General features: G+C 43.1%; 1 protein-coding gene across 2 annotated transcripts in view; it reads left to right on the top strand.

Moving 5' to 3' along the window:
• The window catches only part of kynu (kynureninase), a 37,102-nt gene extending 23,204 nt beyond the window's left edge, over positions 1-13,898 (top strand). For both annotated transcript variants that reach the window (XM_056301344.1, XM_056301345.1), the window contains 11 exons: positions 169-251; positions 2,556-2,617; positions 3,219-3,290; positions 3,834-3,908; positions 6,436-6,582; positions 6,882-6,980; positions 7,235-7,308; positions 7,898-7,950; positions 8,437-8,522; positions 10,792-11,022; positions 13,484-13,898. In XM_056301344.1, the coding sequence (XP_056157319.1) occupies positions 169-251; positions 2,556-2,617; positions 3,219-3,290; positions 3,834-3,908; positions 6,436-6,582; positions 6,882-6,980; positions 7,235-7,308; positions 7,898-7,950; positions 8,437-8,522; positions 10,792-11,022; positions 13,484-13,600 (1,099 nt within the window). In that variant the 3' untranslated portion in view covers positions 13,601-13,898. The remainder of the gene's footprint in view (positions 1-168; positions 252-2,555; positions 2,618-3,218; positions 3,291-3,833; positions 3,909-6,435; positions 6,583-6,881; positions 6,981-7,234; positions 7,309-7,897; positions 7,951-8,436; positions 8,523-10,791; positions 11,023-13,483) is intronic.
• The last annotated feature ends 6,967 nt before the right edge of the window (positions 13,899-20,865 follow it).

Raw genomic sequence — 20,865 nt, 5'->3', positions numbered from 1 at the left:
TCATGGATGTTTGTTTATATAGAGAAGTCCCACACCGCAGCTTCAAACCTCCCCCACAGATGGATAATTTGTAGCTCTGCACGAGATACATTTCACCTTGTATGTTGGGCAGTAAAGGCCTCTCTCTCTTGTTCTCTCTCAAGGTAGTTTCTTGTACTTGGTTCACAGGGGCGTTCACGGTCACCTTCAAGGTTCTCGGCCGTGGGCCTGGGCTGAAAACAACATTGAGGAAATGATGGCCAAGGTCGTCGGTAAGACATTCTTTAGAGTTGTTTATCAAGAAAAAAGATGAGCATAGGCTTGTAGGTTGCTGGGAGCTGCCCAGTACAACTACAGTCTTGTTACTGGTTCCGGTGGCCCATGAATATCCCGAAGAAACGGATACGATCTTATGTCCCGATGCAAATTCTTGATACGCATATGTTGCGGCAAGGTACACAACAGAATGATATACAAACATGGTTATTATCATTGACACTCGCAGTTATAATGGACATTCACCTCTATGACTGCCAAAAAACAGCTGTAACCAACACGAAGTTCAGTCATTTCCAATAGTAGCTAAAAACACGAGCAGATGTCAGTGATACCAACAAACGGCGACAGGGTGGCACTGAGTGGGGCAATGAGGGAAAGTTGTTTTTTTTTTTCTTCCCCCAATTGTATTTGGCTAATTACCCCACTCTTACAAACCATGCTGGTCGCTGCTCCACCCCCTCTGCTGATCTGGAGAGGGCTGCAGACTACCACATGCCTCCTCTGATACATGTGGAGTCACCAGCCTCTTTTTACCTGACAGTGAGAAGTCAGGAGTGACCGATCTGGCGTGTGGCAGGATCATGCTAGTCCTCCAATTCCCCCCCCCCCACCCCCCGATCAGGTGCCCTGACTGACCAGAGGAGTTGCTAGTGCAGCAACCAGGACACGGCCACATCTGGCTTCCCAGCCGCAGACGTGGCCAGTTGTGTCTAGCAATGAGGGAAAGTTGAGAGATATTGAACTTTATGCAAATGTGTGACACACAGATGCGGCAAGTCAAGTGAAACAATTGTCAAGAGTGCTCGTCTGTTAAGTCCCATGAGAAATGGGTACACAACATTTGTTTCGAACGGAGGAGAAATTGGTCACCGCTGTCTTCGGGTTCCTGGTGCTTTCTAATGTATGTTTGCTGAAAGGACACGATGAAGAAATTCTTTCCAATAAATTCGGTATTGCTGATGTTTAAGATTTGGGGGCGGGCATGAAATGAAAACACTTGTAATGTTTTAACGACCTGGGTAGTTATGGGGAGGTTTCAGCATGAAAAGGTAAACAACGTTTGAAAACAACTCAGTTGGCTATGTCAATCTAGATTTAAGTTCAGATTCTGGGAGACGAGACCCTTGTTTTGTAGTCAAACTGTAAGTGGGTGTAATGTAGGGCTTGTAAAGGTGAAATGTTCTCCCTTTTTGTGGCACTGCCTCAGGTTGTTGCGCCCTCCAGCCAGGTCTGTTTTGTACAGTGCAAGGTACATGTAGAGGCCTTTTTAATGGAGCCCAGAGGGTATTTAGTTTAGTGGGTAACTGGTTGTTTTGTTTGTGTGTGTAATCAGAATCCCTTCAGGGATGGGTTATGGAAACATTTTGCAAGTTATCATCAATGTTGTATAATGCAACACTTTTCTTTTCTATCACTTTGGTTATCTTCCATATTCACATGAAACACAGTAGCTCTGCCCTGATCTGCCATCTAATGCTCTTTACTGGACTCTAGTGAATCCATTTGCAGTTGTCATCTTTTGAAATCAGAAAACTGGATTGTAGTCCCGCAAAGAGTGAAATTCCACCCTTTGTAAGCCTCATTACCAGCGAAGTTATTTCTTCGGTCTGTTAAACATTTTCAGATTTTAAAAATGTGAAGTAAGACAAAATATTTTCTTAAATGACTTCATAGGGTCTGCTTTTTTATTTTTTCCCCCTTTATCTCCTTAATTGTATCCAGCCAATTACCCCATTCTTTCAAGCCGTCGTAGTTGTTGCTGCACCCTGTCTGACAATCTGGGGAGGGCTGCAGACTATTACATGTGGAGTCACCAGCTGCTTCATTTCACCTGACAGTGAAGAGTTTTGCCCCTCCCCAGTGACCAGGTGCCTTGATAGACCAGAGGAGGCGCTAGTGCGGTGACCAGGACACACAGCTAGACACGGACACTTGTTTCTGTAGGGATGCCTGACCCAAGGTGTAGGTAACACAGGGATTTGAAGCAGCGATCCTCATGTTGGTAGGCAAGGGACTAGACTGCTACGAGGGCGTGTATTTTTGAGTCTGTCTGCGTTGCGGTCTTGTATTTAAACTAATCTAACGCTTGTACCTTGTCCGTTTCCGCCATGCTGTGTGTGCGAGTATGGAATATGTTGGCTATGAAGTTGTCGTATCACAAATGCTACCAAGGCAAAGTCCTGTACACTTAATGTAGCCTGCACATAAAGAGGAACTACCACCAAAAGGAAACTGAGAAGACAATGGAGGAATGGAACGTGCGAGTCATTTTGTCTTGTCTGTTTCTGTGTCGATAGGGGCCAAAACTGAAGAAGTGGCGCTGATGAACGGCTTGACAGTGAACTTACACCTGCTACTAGTAAGACAACTTTCCACAAGTTGTCTGATTTGATCTATTCATTTTTTATGTGCTTGCAACATTTGGTCTGTGTTTGTATGAGGATGACATAACTCTTAATGTAGGCTCAGGTATTTTCAGGGTCCCATCATGTGCACTTAAATTAACTGGAAATGGTCCTGGTTAGAAACTGTTGAAGGATGGCCATTATCATCTTGGGTTTTCAGTGTAATCACAATAGATTTGACAACACGATAGTAGAGATGTATTGGTTGCAGGTTTTACCTATATGAGGTCACTACTTCTTCCTTTTTAGTCTGTACTGAAAGACACCTATCAATACGTTGTTCCTTTACCTCAGTACTGAATGAGATACATGAAAATTGGTAAAAATGTTTCCATATGCATCCTTGGAGGTAAATATTATGGTAGTCTCCATCTTAATGTATCTCAATTGGGTTTGTGATGTGAAAATGTGTGAGAAACAACATTTAGACGTCATTCTTTTCAAAGCGAATTTAATTTGGAAACCCTGTGATGTGAGCTGGCAAAGCTTTCAAATGTAAAACTTCCCAGTATTTGGTCACTTTGAAAGCTAACAGGTTCTGAAATGACTTTGTAGCTCTCCTTTTACAAACCCACGGCTGCGCGGCACAAAATTCTGCTGGAGGACAAAGCCTTCCCCTCTGACCACGTGAGTTATACCACCTAAACAGGGGTGATCTTGGGGCTGCAGATGCTAAAATGACACTTGGGGTGGGTGTCGGGGTTAGAATATGGGTGGTGTGGCGGGCTATTCTGTGGCCCATCAACACAGGGATCACTGGTTTGAATCCCTGTTTTACCTTTGGCTTGGTTGAGTGTCCTTACAGACACACTTGGCTGTGTTTGTGGGTGTGTGCTGGTTGGTTGGGGTGCCTGGGGGGAATAGTGTGATCCTCCCATGTGCTACGTCCTCCTGGTGAGACTCCTCACTGTCGGGTGAAAGGAAGCAGTTGGTGACTCCACGTGTATCGGAGGAAGCATGCGGTAGTCTGCAGCTGGATCCAATGGGGGAGAAATGACACTTGGTTTGTCCAAAGATAGTTTTATTTAAGTGCCCGTCTCCACAGCACAGATGAGCGCAGGTGGTTATGCAGTTCATTGCAGTGTAGTAGTTGTTGTTCTACATGCTTACTAAACACTAACTATAGCAGGACACATTTATGAATACTCTCTGTCTCTCTCTGGTCTTCAGTATGCTGTGGAGTCTCAGATCCAGTTGAAAGGATTTGACCCCAAGCAGAGCATGTTGCTGCTGTCACCCAGACAGGTATGTGAAAAACTAGACAACCAAAGTGGAAATGGATCTTTTCACAAACATGGATGATGTTGACCATGTTTGTGGGAAAAGGTCTATAGACACACTTGTAAGTTTATTAATATTGTTGTTAGTAGTGCTAAGAAATGTTATTACAGTTGGTTCAGGTGACATACTTGTGGAGGTGTTTAGGAGGGATGGCAGTGGAGTTTTTAAATAGATTGTTTAACACAATCTTAGAATGTGAGAGGATGCACCGCTGGGGTGGCTAACCATGTGACATGGAGGGTATACAGGTTTTCACGCTGCACTCCACACTGGGTGATTTCGCTGATTAGCAACTCTTTAATCAAAGAGGAAGATTATATCGGTCACATCATCTGGTGTGGAGTCGGGTTGGAATGAAAACCTGTGCACACATGGCTCTTTGTGGCACATGGCTAGCCACCGTCGGTATAGTGCTACCAATGTCAAGAATAAGGGTGATGTGCAGGGCTGCAGTAAGTACATAGGTATGAAGTTGATCAGCCCCGGTATGAAGATGTGGGAGAGTAATAGAAGGTAATCGGATTAAGAGGAGAGGTGATGATTAGTGAGCAGCAGTATGTCACAGAAAGTTGAATCAGTTCATCTGGACACAACGTGTATCGAGAGAGAAATGTTTCGTCACTCATCTAAGAGGTCTTCAGTGTCACGTGGCTGCACAAGACTTTTTTGTCATCTGTCACATAAATATTCGGTCATCAATTATTACTTGTCAATTTAAAATTTTTTATGAGATGTAGCCTATGTAATTTTCAAAAACAATCAACCACTATATAGTTAATATAGGTAGAAGAACAAACGTAGATGATGCATTTCCAAGAGAGAAAAAAGGAACAAACCAGATGCTGCTGCTGGTTGTTTGTCATCAGGTTCTTCTCGTCTTTCATCCTCCACCTCATCTATCCCTCTTTTTTCAATGGCTTGTGTATCAACCGCATTTGGCTTTTGAGAGAAACTGTGAAAACTTGGCTGGTGTGACATTTTGTGCTAGTCTACTTGGCTTGTTTCAGACATGTTGCCAACGAAGACAAGGTGCAGAGGTAATTAATGATGCACAATTGCCACCAAGTGGGGATTACAACAGGTGGTCTGTGTGTGTTTATTGACAGTGTTGTGTTTGAATGTACTTGGTGAAATGACGGACAGTCTTTAGATTTTTACGTCTTTGTTAAAAAAAAAAGTTGGTGAAAGACAGAAAATATTCAGTTAATGTGACCCCTGCTGCACTGTCCCCTCCATTGGAAACAATATAGTGGCATAACGATTGAAACCAAAAATTGGTTTCATATGCAAACTGCTATGACCATTAACCAGAGTTACAATGGCCATGTGTGCTATTTAGAGGATTGGGGAATATTTGCAATCATAGCATGTAACATAGTGAAAGATGTACTGTTAGGTCCTGTCAAATAAGGGGATCTATGTGAAGAGGGTGGGGGGGCAAGAGTACATATGTCCCATGTTACAATGTTGTGATGAAATGTTTTCCTGGTTAAACATTGTGTTCAGATGAATCGATTCAACTTTCTGTGGTTTTCTTAATGTGTAAAGAGCAGCAGTATGGTTTCATGCTACAAAAGGGCACCAGAGATGTAATGTTTGCTTTGAGAGTGTTGACTGAGAAGTATAGAGGAGGTCAGAAGGAGTTATGTTGTGTCTTTAGAAAGCATATGACAGGGTGCTGAGAGACTATGATGTTCATAAATGACATTGTGATCTGTAGTGAGAGCAGGTTGAGGAGAGCTTGGAGAAAAGAGGAATACTTACATGTGAATGAGAGGGATGGTGGGACAAAGGTGGGGTTGACTGTCTGAAGTAATGGAAAATGCAGAAGAGAGGTGGAGAGATTTGTGACAGAAGGGTACCAAGCAAGAGTTAAAAGGAAGGTTTACAAGATGGTTGTGAGACTGTGGCACTGATGAAAAGACGGGATTAGGAATGATTATTAGAGGGACAGGTCAGGTTGGACAACACAGCAAGAGAAGTGAAATTGAGATGGTTTGGGCATGTACGGAGGAGAGATGCTGGGTATATTGGGAGAAGGTTGATGAAGATGGAGCTGCCAGGCAACAGGAAGAGGTTTAATAAAAAAAAACAAATCCTATTGTCTGGTTTGGAAAATGGTTGGGATTAATGTGAAGTATGTGTGGTTTGTAGAGAACAGGTTAAACATGCAGAAACAGCAGTGTGATTCTTTGAAGAGCTACCATGATTGACACAGACTAACATGTAGAGAAAGTAGGCAGTTGTAATCAGCAAAATAAGACATATCCAGTCCTTTTTTATTGGAGCAGTTCGGTATATCGGAGCAGATACGGTACAGGGCACTTCCACAGAACAGAAGATGGGTGTCCCCTAACTTAAAATCAAGCCATGGACATGAAAAATGTATGGTCATTAATTGTGTTGACATTCTATTGTGACTAAAATTGAACCCATGTCTGTCCCACCCCCCTGTTAGAACCACCCAATGATTTTGCTTCTTGCCTGTCAGGGGGAGGAGACTTTAAGGACAGAGGATATCCTGGAGCTGATTGACAAGGAAGGGGACTCCATTGCTGTGGTGATGTTCAGTGGAGTACAGTATTATACTGGCCAGCTCTTTGACTTGGCTGCCATCACTGAGGCTGGCCAAAGGAAGGTAATACATGGACATTGCAGCTGGGCAATAATTCAATATTATCATAGATGAGGCCAGTCCAAACAAGACAACAGTGGAAAATGTAAGAAGCTAGATTTTAAAATAACCAACTGTTTGTCAATATAATGTAATATAGTGCACTGAAGTTATCCTATTTTCATCTGTGGGTCTGCGGTGTTCTACGTCAAGTCAAAATGTATTTGTATAACTAAAGTACAGTCAAGTTACAGATGGATTTCCAATCATATATGCACAGATCTGGAAAAAAAAACAAAAAACACTCCTATGTGTTCCCACAGGGCTGTTATGTGGGGTTTGACTGCGCTCATGCGGTTGGCAACGCTGTGCTAAAACTACATGACTGGGGGGTCGACTTTGCCTGCTGGTGCTCTTACAAGGTCAGCCAATCAAATCCCAGAACACAGCGGTCTACATGTGAAATAAATTGAGGTTAAGACACAGAATCTAGTCCAGTAAGCTTGTTCTGTCGTAGCTGCTTGTTATACCCCACAACTTCCATTTGTTTTGCATTTGGCTGCTGTGGTGAAGATGTAAAACACCATACACCGCAACATGTTCCCTGGAAAGAGCTACCAGACAGCAGCTACAAAAGTGTTGGGCTATAAGCAGAGGTGTCTCTGTCCTCTTGCAGTATGTGAACTCTGGAGCCGGTGGACTTGCGGGAGCGTTCATCCATGAGAAGCACACACACACCATCAAACCGGCGTGAGTAACTCATATCATCTATTATCAGTGTACAGGACATGTCTCAGTTCAGGATGTTGGTCTGTAGTAATGGACTGCGTGCACACTTGTAAGTCAAACGGCAACTACATAAGCTGGGATTTAAGCAGAGAGAAGGGGAAAGCGGTTATTGGACCGGATGGTGTGGATGGACACCCAAACTTGTGCCTTTAATGGCAGATGTAGTAAACCTGCAATTAACTGTAGCTCCGGTAGCAGCACAGTGATGATTTGTAAACCAAATTAGTCATTGTCTTAATTTGACAGTGTTTTTACCAGTATGAATTATGACACGACTGGAAATAGTTGTGTAGAATTTAGCATGCTAAGATTATTAATCCAGATAAGAAGGAATCTTTCTATTTTTTTACTGTATGTCATCACATATCGTTTCTGACATTGAAGTCTACTTTGTAAGTAAGTGCTCATCCCAAAAGACGGTGGAATCAAATTCCAGGTGTCGGCAAATATTTCAGCGTTGCATGTAAACCAATTGCCCTTGTTTTTACCACTAGTTGTAGAAATCATACGCATATGGTTTTCATGTCTTTTTTTTTTTTCATTTGTCCAGTCTCTTAGGTTGGTGGGGGCATGACTTGAAAACTCGTTTCAAGATGAATAATGGTAATTATATTGAAACGTTTCACCTTGCTTGCTTGATACGTCAGTTTTATATTTGTTTGTAGTGTTGAAGTGAAACATTTTCACTCAACCATTTCCAACTGAGGAACAGCCAATGATACACACTGCCATCTCGTGGCTGCACGTGGTTATTACACATTTGGTTTTGCACAACAATGGCCTTGCCTCAATAATGTCAGACTACTTTATTTATCCCAGAAGGGCAATTCAGTTTTATGAGTGTAAAAATTGAAAACATGAACATTTTTGAGAAACGTGGGCCAGTGTTTGGTTAGTGTTGTTGCCTCATAGCAAGAAGGTCTTTAGCTGTCCCTACAGGATGGGTTAAATGCCGAGAACAAATTTAATTAAAACACTTGAATTTATGCCACATCTATGCATTGTTACTTTATGTTATCACATTCTTTTTGATATTTATAGAGATGTGTTTAGTCATTTCTTAACCAACTTTTCTGTCTCTGTTTTTAGTGATGGAGCTCCAGCCGGGGATTAGTGGTTTTAGGCTGTCAAACCAACCCATTTTACTTGTCTGCCCACTGCAAGCTAGTTTAGAGGTAATGACACACACTATTATCTACATTGACTTAATTAAAGTTGAATCAGGTCATGTGGCCGAAACGTTTCACATGCAAATTGCAAGACGGTGACAGGTGGTACTGTTAGCCCTCCCTGTTTGAACCTGGTATGCCCAAGTTCTCTGTGAATAGTACACATTGCCATTGAAAGTGTAGTTGTTGTTTCTAAGGGTGGGGAAACCTGCGTTCACTTTAGATGAGTGATGACATGTTGTGTTTACGTGAACTGATTAAACTTGCTGTGATGTTATGTACATTGAGCGTGCATAAAGACATTGGAATTTGGTTTGTGTTCTGATGATGATAGGCTAGATAGATGGGGAGGGTTGTGTCAGGAAGGGCATGTGGTCTAAAATCTTGGCCAAATCAGATTTCCATACTGGATTGGTTAAGGCCCGGGTTACCAATGACTCCCACTGTGAGAGCTGGCTGATATGATGAAAAGGGAAAAAGGCCAGGAGCATGGGTAATTGTGAAGTTGAAGGTGTATTGATGAATGTTGGATTTTGTGAAAGGGAAAATACATAGTTCCAAAAGAGGGAGGACTATATCTTATGTAGAAGGTGTGATCTGAAAGGGATTGGACATTGCAAGGAGGTGACAGTGTAGCGTGTTTGTCTGCTGAGAAAGAAAAGGGAGTGAAGAAGCTCGTTGTGTGGAGTTAAGACAGGCACTGCAGACATAGTGAGGGAGACAGCTAGGAAGGTACTTGTTGGTGGAATGAGGAAGATGTTGCCAAAGAGATGAAGAAGGTAGACAGGACGTACAGCAGGTTAGGGGTGGAAGTGTGCAAAGAAGGTGGAAGGAGTACTTTGAAGGGCTGATGAATGAAGAAAATATGAGAGAGAGAGCAGGTTGGATGATGTGGGGGTAGTGAATCAGGAAGTGTGGGCAGCTGTGAAGAACGGAAGGGCGGGTGGTCCAGATGACATACCTGTGGAGGCTTTAACTAGATTGTTTAATATAATGTTGGAAAGTGAGAGGATGCTTGAGGAGTGGAGAAGTTATTGGTATTGATTTTCAAAAATAAGGGCGATGTGCAGAGGTGTAGTTACTAGAGATATAAAGACACGGGAAAGAGTAATGGAAAGTAGGTTAAGAGGTGATTAGCAAGTAGCAGTATGGTTTCATGACACGGAAGAACGTTACAGATCCTTACTGAGAAGTGTAGAATGAGTTATGCTGTGTCTTTGAATTTAAAGAAAGCATGTGACAGTAGGATGCAGGTTGAGGAGAGCAGGAATGAAAGTTAGGTATTCCATCTTGTGCCTAGTATGTGTGAATGAGAGGGAGGACAGGAAATGCATGATCTGCTGTTGTGACTCGAAATGGGAGTAGCAGTAGATATGACAGGGTGCCCAGAGTTGTGTAGGATTACATCAAGGTTTGGCTCTGAGATCAGGCAGGAGTCTCTCTGGACTATGATGTTGCCGGATGACATTGTGATCTGTAGCAGGAGTAGATTTGATGAAGGTTTATGCATTTAAATATTTGGGGGTCAAGTATCCAAGGTAACAGTTTAGGTTGGACAGTTGGAAGACAAAATAAGGGATGCAGAGGATGGAAGAAATGTAAATGGATGATCTGCTGTGGTGACCCCTAACAGGAGCGGGCCAAAGTAGTAATGTTCTGATAGTGATGCTGAATACTAACACATAGTTAATCCCTCATAGCCTACTTATGTAGGCTACATATATTGTTTCTGACCTGCTGCTCCTGTTAGGGGTTATCTGTCTTCAACTTGCTCCCTAGAGATCACAATGTTGTTTATGGACACTTCTGCCTGATATCGTCCATTACCATTGCAAACAAGAAAAGGCCTTAGAGCAAGTACTTGATGTAATCCAACACTGCCATGTGAGATTGGAATACATCATGGATTGCATTTGAGCTCAGGCAGGAGTGTGCATGGATGATAGTGTGAGGAGTAGAGGTGGTGGGATGCCATGACACAGGAAGAGACAGAAATGGGAGCGACAGTAGTTATTTGATGGGCTTCAGCATACCGGCTCCGTCGTGGTTTGGTTGGGCGTCCCAACTGGTCATGTCTGTGGGAACAGTGTGATTGTGTCCCCTTGATGAAAAGAAGTGGGGTAATAAATGAACAATTTTTTTTCTAGTTTTGTAACTAATGAGCACCAACATTTGCCAGCGGGCTAAGGTTTTATCACAAATAAGAATCACAAGACTTCAAGAAGGTAACCATGCATTTGTCTCTATCCAATATAATTTACCTGTCTTATTACAGATATTCAACATGACTAGTATGGAGGCCTTGCGGAGGAAGTCTGTTCTCCTGACGGGCTACTTGGAGTATCTAATCCAACACTACTACAGCCAGGACCCTGACCAGCCCCACAAACCCTATGTCAGGATCATCACCCCCTCTGACTCCCAGCAGAGAGGCTGTCAGCTGTCCCTGTCCTTCTCCCTCCCTATACAAGACATCTTCCAAGAACTGGAACGGCAAGGGGTCGTGGTGAGTGACTGCATGATTGTGTTACAATGATAATATGTCCTCCCTAGGGGTCACTATATCACATAGGTGGTCTCACAACCATCTTGTAAACCTTTTGTCACAAATAAATAAGTCCTGGCACTCTTCTTCAGTGGTCTTACTGATGTTCATTCCCATCAGGGTCATCTGCAATAAGTCTGCGCAGACTCCCATCTGTCCACAAGAAAGGGCTCACAGCTGATGTTTGATGTAGTCCCACGCAACTACCTGTAGTGGTTTTTTGTGGCATGAAACCATACTGCCCTCTAAACCTTGTTTCTATTACTGTTTCACATATCTGCACGCTGTGCACATTGTCCTTATTCTTGAAGTTGGTATGTCATTAGGATCAGCTGCTGTCACATCCATCCAAGTTGCTGAAGTCCTGTTCTTAGTGTTTAACCTCTCATATAATTCACCATACTCTTTTGTCACCTGTCTGAGTGTCCCACTACTACTATTTGTTTTCCTCACTGTGGTTGTCCAGCAACTGTTCACTACTAGACAGTGTCTGTTTTAAATCCTCTCTGAACTGCACACAACAGTCTTTCTTCAACTTCCACCTTACATAAGATATGGTCCAGCTGTATATATGTTTCTCCGTGTTCTTGAAATATGTATTTACCACAGCCCTGTCCATTGAAGTCTAGTCTTTTCACCACTTAATCTAACTTGCAGGGCATATGCGTAGACAACATTCATCAATATTTCTTTGATTGCCAGCTTCATAGTCGACACTCTTCCGTCAGGATTTCTCCTCCTATTTGCACACAGTATATCATCTATGTTCCTTTCCTTGACTGATCTGCATATTTGACCTGGCAAAGATTTTATGCTGCACCCTGTTCCTGATGCAACCCTGCCCATTTGTGTGGGCTTGGGTCTCCTAAATTTTCATCTTGAATCAATTACTATTGTGCCTGTGCTCTACCTTTAGCTACAAAGGGTTGTCTGTGGATTGGTAGGGTCAGCTATGGCGGAGAGGTCCCTGACAAAGAGCAAGACCACAATGGCTGCAGCAGAAATTGGACTCCATGTTCATGATGTGGAAGCCCTTAGTCATGAGGAGGTGCCTTTGAAAATAGCCTGTGTTAAACCTTCTGGTTGAATTATGGCAGTCAGAAACATGAACTTTGGAGCCTGGTATGTGTTGGAAGAGATGCTGGATTGCCCTTTCTGAAATCTGACAAATGTGGCTACACTTTGCTCTGGAAAGGAAAAGGTGATGATGAGCCCAGCATCCGTGGCATTGGATTTGCTATCTGTCATGTAGCGGTCTGAGCTGTTGGACCCCTAAGTACAACAAGTATTTCCAGAGGTTAACCATGTGTTTGTGCATGTTGCCATGGGGATCCCAATCCTATCCAGAATTGACAGCAGGGTCTTCAACACCATGGAGCTTCAGTATGCAGAAGATCCCCAAGAACATTGTGAATGGTTTTGCCAAAGCATCCACAGAATTGGGTTTGGCATTAAAGACCCAGGTCCTATATCAATCTCTACTCAAATGGACAACAAAAACATTGATCACTTCCTTTACCTGGGCAGCCTTCAGTACGCAAAACTACTGGTGTACAGGCCAGTCATGGACTCCCTGCAGGAGGTCCCTGAGAGCTCTGGAACATTAACACCAATTCATCTTGCTAAACAAACAGATCCTGTACTTCCAGTGAGGAAGTGCAATGGGATGCCACCAATTTTCCCTGTCCAGAAATTTATATGGATGGGCCTCTACAGCCACGATCACTGTGAGTGACTTCTGTGGAGTTGGGTTGCAGCAAGCTAAGTAGAGTATTCTAGGGGGGTTGGTGCCTAGCAGGCATCTTAATCAGATGCCACATCTATGTAAAATGGCTCCTTTTGACCTGAAGGAGCAGTGGTTTGTATCCACAATGTAACATCTTTGTTGACTACCCAAAGTTCATGACTGTAGGAATGAAGATTGTCTGGTAAAGTGAGAGCTTTGCCTTGTGGCTCAGTTCCCTACTTATCCTGTGTGTGTAACTGCTCCATGCTACCCTCACTTGTGAACAAAGTTCCTGTTATTTATAAATGACAGTTCACCTGAATTGGGCCCCAGGCCTTTTATGTAGTCCTTAACTTCATGTATTGAACCCAAAAAAGATGAGACAAATTGTGATAAAACCAGTTTAAATAATGTGCAACCTTTAGGAAGAGCATCTGATATAACATTTTGCCAAATCAATATGTGGATTGATAACGCCTGAGAAAGAAAGAGAAGAAATTCTGCTCACGTTAGGGGTTGCTTTCTTCCTGTGTTACCACTTCCATAAATCTCCTCTTGCCTGGCAAGGTCCATATTCAGCATCTAGTACACATGTATCAAAAGATATGAATATATATGAGCCACATACATACTTTGATGTTTGTAATGCATCAGCTGTATTGATCTGAGAATCCTCTTTGTTTTCTTGTTCTTCAGTGTGACATGAGGGAGCCGAATGTGCTGCGTGTCGCTCCGGTGCCGTTGTACAACTCCTTCAGAGACGTCCACTGCTTCGTACACATCCTGGGGTCAGCACTCACTGCCAGGAAGTGACATCAATAGGAATGAGGAAGGTGCTACATCTTGAAAATGTTTATTGCTATGCTCTGCGAAGTAATAAAAGGCTGCAAAATAACTTTGACACTCTGTTTGGTATTTTTGGTCAAAAGAAATACCCAATGGAGATATAAATGCATTACATATGTTGGACACAGCAATGAAATGTGTGAAGGAAACTGTGCACATGGTTGTTTCTGGAGAATTTAGGGAGTGGAGTGTGAGGTCTGTTTTTTTCTACAAAGTTCCTAAATTTTGAAAATGCAAAGTGGTCATAGTGATTGCTTGTTTTTAATATGAGCAGAGAAACAAAACATTGATAAAAAGGTATAGTTTGGCTAATGCAAGCAATCAAATACCTTGGATAATTGTGTGTTGATTCTTAACAAGGGAAGTTTTCATCCTTTAGCATTCAAACAAATGGACATCCCAGGATCTGAAATAGACATCACAAAGGAGGTGTTTATGTTAGTAATTTCAACATGTATGAAATATTTGTAGACAGATATGTGCTATTTCATTTACATTAGTTCTGTTAAACACACTATCATGTCTATTTTGTGACCACAGGAAATCCTTTGTCATTAAGCTATGTTTAGACCATAAGTGGTTGTCTCAAGATGATACTGATTGATTGATTGTAGCCATCATTTTGGAAACCAAAGGACAGATAGATAGATAGATAGTATTTCTGTTAAGTCATGTGACACTTGGATGGGTTGTAGCATAGGGTGTGTGAACAAGTGCAGAGTTCTCTGTCTTCTGTTTTTACATTACACAATGCAGTTAGGTAACAAACAGTCATCTTTTTGTCAATTAACACATACGTCTTTGTTATAACGCCACCTTGGCCCTAATGTTCCTGCACGTGTTTATGTGCTATTACCTTGACGGATGCCCATTCTACGATTAGATGTAATTGCTATATCAATATGCAAAACCTAAATGGATTAACCTTCTTTAAAAGTAATGAGCACTTTGATGCTCAGCTGGGGAATGGACAAAAAATTAGCATTTGTCATCTTTTTGGGGTGGTGTGTGAATAAATAATTGAGAGGGTGGGGATTGTCTTTCCTTGGGCTACTTAAGTGTGGTCGTATAAAAAAAAAAAGAAGCAGGAATATGCAGATGTGCTGTCTTAATGATGAGCTACTGAGGGTCTGACTGCAGGAAATGAAAGGACTGAGTTTAGATGGTGTGGTTCATGAAAACCAATAGGTTTGTTTTAAAATGAATGTGGCCTAACTGCTCATATCCTTCATCAAGTGGCGACATGATTCAGAGGAAAATATTAAATAAAATTATGGTCATTTTTTTATATGATGTAGCATGGAAACAAAGTCTTGTATTGGAAAGCTGAATATGTGTCAGCTTTCAACAACGGTAAGTAAGTTCTTCTAATTCTATTAGCTAGAAATCTGTATATCGGTTATGGGTTTTCTACTTAAATTTAATCAATTTTATTATTATATATATAGAATGTGTCTGAGGTGCCATGGTTGTCTTTTCTTTTTTTTAAAATGTTGGATGTTGTTGGTTCTTTTCAGTGGTAAAAGCATTCTGGCGGATCTGATTAATTTTTGGATTTTTTTCTACAATTGTAGTTGGTCGATTATCTTACTGTGCTGATTTGGGGTGGGCTGCAGAGTGACACATGTGGAGTTGTCAGGTTTTTTTACTTGACTGAGTTTTGTTGGGGGGGGGGGGTGTGGGAGGATCATGGTATGTCCCCCCATCCACTTGAAGAGGCACCTTGAGTCACCGGAGAAGGTGTTAGTGTGTAGTGATCAGGATGGTTTCCTACCTGCAGACATGGTCAGTTGTGTCTGTAGGAATGGCTGATGAAGTCAGAGGAGATGTTGTGAAGGCCATGTTTGGAGGCAATGGAATATGCTACCTGGATTTGATTATGTTTTAAAGAAAGTGTGTGCTAAATAGTAAGTATCTTGGTTACACATCCTGGTATTGCCAAATCAAGATGACATTAGCGTAATGTACCTAGCTGATGTTTTTATGTAAAGTAGGAAATCAGGAGAATTAGTAGTCATCAGAGGTTATATATATATATGGAATGACAGATGGGTTCAAGGTGGAGGTTGGATTAAATCAAGGATCGGCTCTGAGCCCTTTCTTGTTTGCAATGGTGATGGACAGGTTGACGGACAAGATCAGGCAGGAGTCTCCATGGACGATGATGTTCGCGGATGACATTGTGATCTGTAGCCAGAGTAGGGTGCAGGTTGAGGAGAGCCCGGAGAGGTGGAGGTATGCACTGGAGAGAAGAGGAATGAAAGTCAGTAGGAGCAAGACGGAATACCTATGTGTGAATGAGAGAGAGGACAGTGGAATGGAGTGGAGGTGACGAAGGCATCTGAGTTTAAATACTTGGGGTCAACTGTCCAAAGTAACAGGGAGTGTAGTAGAGAGGTGAAGAAGAGAGTGGGTGGAGAAGAGTGTCAGGAGTGATTTGTGACAGAAGGGTACCAGCAAGAGTTAAAGGGAAGGTTTACAAGACGGTTGTGAGACTAGCTATGTTATATGGTTTAGAGACAGTGGCACTGTTGGCAGAGTTGAAGATGCTAAGATTTTCATTGGGTGTGATGAAGAAGGACACGATTAGGAACGAGTATATTAGAGGGACCGCTCAGGTTGGATGGTTTGGAGATAAAGCAAGAGAGGCAAGATTGAGATGGCTTGGACATGTGTGGAGGAGAGATGCTGGGTATATTGGGAGAAAGATGCTGAATATGGAGCTGCCAGGAAAGAGGAAAACAGGAAGGCGAAAGAGGAGGTTGATGGATGTGGTGAGGGAAGACATGCAGGTGGCTGGTGTGACAGAGGAAGATGCGGAAATGGATGATCTGCTGTGGCGACCCCTAACGGGGGCAGCAGTAGAGGTTATAAGTGTGTCTTGCTTATCAACAAGCATATAACAGCAAAAGCAGTGCTAAAGTATAAGTGCAAGAAAGAGATTTTTGTTTTGTTTTGAAATGGGTGAACATGTGTTAAGAAGGAGTAAGTTTCAATGTGTGCTGACTGTTGTTGTGACGTGAGCGGGGAGTTTATTTCAGCATTGTGGGGCCAGGATAGAAAAGAGCTGTGACTAGGTTGATTGGTTCTCAGTGATGGGGCAACCAGGTGTGCTGAGGCACCAGAGTGAAGTGGTGTAGTGTAGGGCTTGACTATTGTCTGGAGATATGAAGGAGAAATGTGAACAGTCAGAGTGTTCCTGAAAATGTAGAGTGTGTGTGATTGATTGATTGTGAATTGGTGGTTCATGTCCAATTGAGTAGGTACGATGTGTCTTGCTTAATGAGTTGTTAGAGTATTGGTCCTGTTGTCTGTACATCTGCTGCTGGTTCGTAGTGGGAGGTAGTAGTTTGGGTTTTTCCACCCTTAACGAGTTGTCGTTGCGTAGGTGTTTTGCGTTAGTTGTTCTTTGAGGTCAGTGACATGTTCCTTGGTGATTGGGTGTTGGCAGTGTCAACTGTATTGTGTGAGGATTGATAGGGTTTTTGCTAAGTGATTGGTTTCTGGCCAATAGGGTTGTTTTGGGTGTCGTTCGTTGGCCAATGGGGTGGTAGGTGGGTAGGGTTTGGACTGCATTCCTGGTGGGCGATTAGCGATTAGTGCAGTTGAAATTGCCCTGAGGCGGAAGCGTCGGCTTCCAAGCGTCGGGCGGACAAGGTGAGGGCGAACGCCGTCTTGGGCGTACGAAGGCTGGGGCGGACAAAGGCGGGGTGACTTGGTCTCGCCACGACTTAGGCAAGCGGCGACGCAGGCCAGCGCGGCCTGCCCCTTCTGCATCCGGTCAGTCTGGCGCACTTCCTCTACACCTCACATACACTCCCTAATGCCGACATACATGTCGGACCACTCCTGGGCACTCTCTTTGCTTCTCCCACATGGCTTGCACCCATTGACACCTCCGCCACCGATCTTTCTTGCTGTGTCTTACCTCGACTCCTGAATCTTTCCTCTCTCCTCACCTGCACATGCCCCTTGACTGTCCAACTCAGCACATACTGCCAGACAGAACCAAACATTGCCACAAGTGCAAAACATGCAAACTCCCAGTCTCTTCTACTCTTTCTGCTGCTCGAACTGCATTCTATCACTGTAAAATCCAATCCTCTGCCTCTAACCCTAAAACACTCTTCGAAGCCTTCTCTACCCCCTCCTACTTCCTCCCTAATGACTCCACTAACGTCTTTGACAAGAAGTTAAACAACATCACATCCTCCTTTTCTCACCACCCACTTAGTCCTGCTTGCTCTAGCCCACGCTCTGCACCCTATCCCACCTCACTCCCCTCCCTCAACACATCCACAAGCTCACTCGACCCAATCCCCCACTCTCTCCTTAACACTATAGCACATACACTCCTTCCCTCTCTAACCCACCTCAACAACATGCTTTCCATCTGCCTTAAAAACTGCTAGAGTCACCCACCCCTCTCCTCCAAAAACCATCACTTAACCCCTCTGACACGAAAAGCTACAAACCACTTTCACTTCTATCCAAAACCTCCAAACATACTGCCTTTAACCTACTTTCTTTGTACCTCCACCATCTAGATTCAAGGTGGATCACTCCAAACAAACACCCCCCCTTGCAATGACAGAATCACAGCACGCTGCAAAAGCAAAGTCTCTCTCCTACGTCTTCACACTCCTGGACCTGTCAGCTCGATTCAACACAGTGAACCACCATATCCTGCTCTCTACCCTCAAAGGCCCAGATATCACAGACTCTACACTCTCAATGTTTGCATCCTACCAGATGACACGAAGGGGATCTGCATGAGAACCTCACAAACTAACTACAGGCATTCCACAGGGCTTGTTCTGGGTCCTCTCTTTTTCTCCCAATACACAACATCCCTGACTTCGATTCTTCACTCGCCATTGTTATGCTGATAATACCCAGCTCATCTTGTCCTTTCCTCCATCTGACACACAAGTACAGCCACACATTGCTACATGCTTAACAGACAACTCAAACGTGATCGCAACACACCACCAGAAGCTCAATCTGGACAACACAGAACTGATGTGCCTCCCAGGAAAACGGTGGCCACACTAACTACCTAGCCATCACCATTGGCAACACCAACTCACACTGCAAGAAATCTAGTTGTGATCCTACACAACCAACTGACATTTGATGCACCCTCCAGATTTCTCCTCTATAACAACAAGATTTGCCCACTCCTCACCAACAACACAGACAGCACAGGTACTCATCCACACACTGCTCATCTCCCAGATGAACTACAGCAACTCCATCAGACCACTGGAGGGAGCTTGTTCAGAAAGCTGCAGCTCATCTACCATTCAACCACCCTAAGTTTTCCTACACAACTCCCCTTCTCATGTCCCTACACCGGCTCCCAGTAACTACTCATATCTACTTTGAAGACTCTGCTGCTAGCCTACAGGGCAAAGAAAGAAACAACTGCTTCCTCTCTCCAGGCTGTATTCAAACCCTACACCACTTTGCTCTGCTGCCTCAAGACACCTGCTTGCCCCATCATTGACAAGCCCCTGCTGCCAACCAACCCTGTCACAGCCCTTTTCCAACCTGGCCACACAGTGGTGGAATGTGAACTGCCCACTCATATCAGGACACCGCAGTCACCTCTTCAAGAATGACTACCCTGTTACTTGCTCTTAACACTTCTTGTATTCACTCATTTAAAAAATAAAATAAAAATCTCTTTCTTGCACTTTAAATAATTATGACAGGTGTCTCATAACAACACATTGCTATTCCATGAAAATCGAAATAAATGCAGTGTTTGATAAGCATACTTTTGTCCTACCTGTTCATGAACACCAGCCAACTTCTTGTTTTCCCTCATCTGGTACACTTCTCTTGTTACTCGACAGTCATTCTGCCCCCTGCAAGCCACACACATAACACAATGTTGCTTTTGGGCAGCTGTGACCTTTGACATCAGCACAGGCTCCACCCATGTCAAACATAAATGTCAACTATTCTGCCCCATTTGCATTCACTTCCACCATAAATCACACCTTATTTGACATATGTCCAAATGCTTTTCTCTTCTGTCCAATCAAACGCAGCAATGCCCAGCCCTACAGCTGGCTTCACTGGTTGCCAACATCATGGATTGTGTGGCATGCACACACACACAACACATAAAACTCATGAGGAGCCACTCACTCACTGTTTTCAGCTTAGTGCCAATTTTGTGTATTATCAATTGCACTATGTCTGCTATAGGATGTGTAACCACGCTACCTGGATCACCACAGTCCACCAGGCCCTGTTGAACATTTGACCTTTGACATGGCTAAACTACATCCTTCACAACAGGATCATCTGCCAAACGTCTAGAGCTACCATAAATAACCACCCAACTCCCAATTTTCACAAGTTATTTGCCACATAATATTGGAAAAGGAAAACTGATTACAGTCCCCATAATGATCATTTTATAGGTGTTTGATGTCTCCATGCACCATTCAGACTCAGCAGAAATGCTCAAAACCTGTTGCTACAGGTTTTCTACCAGCTCGTTAGACACAACTTCACTTCTTCAAACTCATTACTATCTGCCTTCCTCTCCCTCATTTCGCTGCTACAATGAAAATGTTAAACACTATGCACACTGTCATGTGTTCTGGCAAAGTCCTACCAACCATCCACATCGCACAACTACACACTTCCTGCTTGGAAGAATTGTAAATGACCCATTTTCTTAAATATGCTAGCAGCAACAAAAACCATCATTGTTTGTATGGAAACCCGCAAGGTACTTAAACATGTAACTTATATGAAGAAACAGCCTCGACTTACTTGCCAATGATATTTTCGGAAAAGTGCAAAAAGCATTGTCAGTCAAATGAAGAAAAGTTTTTAAACAGACGTCAATGATCAAGTTAATCCAGAATATTCTGACATACATTTTGATCCCAACGGGTCATCGATATTATTCTTTTAATCCCATTCAGAGTCACCGCAGCCTTTCCCAGAGCTGACACTCGGACCGGATATTGGCAAAGACCTCACAATACAATAACTACTGCATCACGCCACATTGAAAAACTAAAAATACAACTTGCTGTCCACCACCTGGATATTGCAATATTTACATCATATTAGATTTTCATAACTGCACACAAACCAACTCTAAACTATTACCGTTCCAGTTTATCAGAACACTATTGGCATTCCACAATATCACAAACACATCATTTTTGTCGTATATTGACACGACAGTCTGAAAAAAAATA

Source organism: Lampris incognitus, chromosome 21 (genome assembly GCF_029633865.1).
Source record: "Lampris incognitus isolate fLamInc1 chromosome 21, fLamInc1.hap2, whole genome shotgun sequence".
Taxonomy (NCBI): Eukaryota; Metazoa; Chordata; class Actinopteri; order Lampriformes; family Lampridae; genus Lampris; species Lampris incognitus.
The sequence above is the reverse complement of the archived record's forward strand: the minus strand, read 5'-3'. Positions and strand labels throughout refer to the sequence as shown.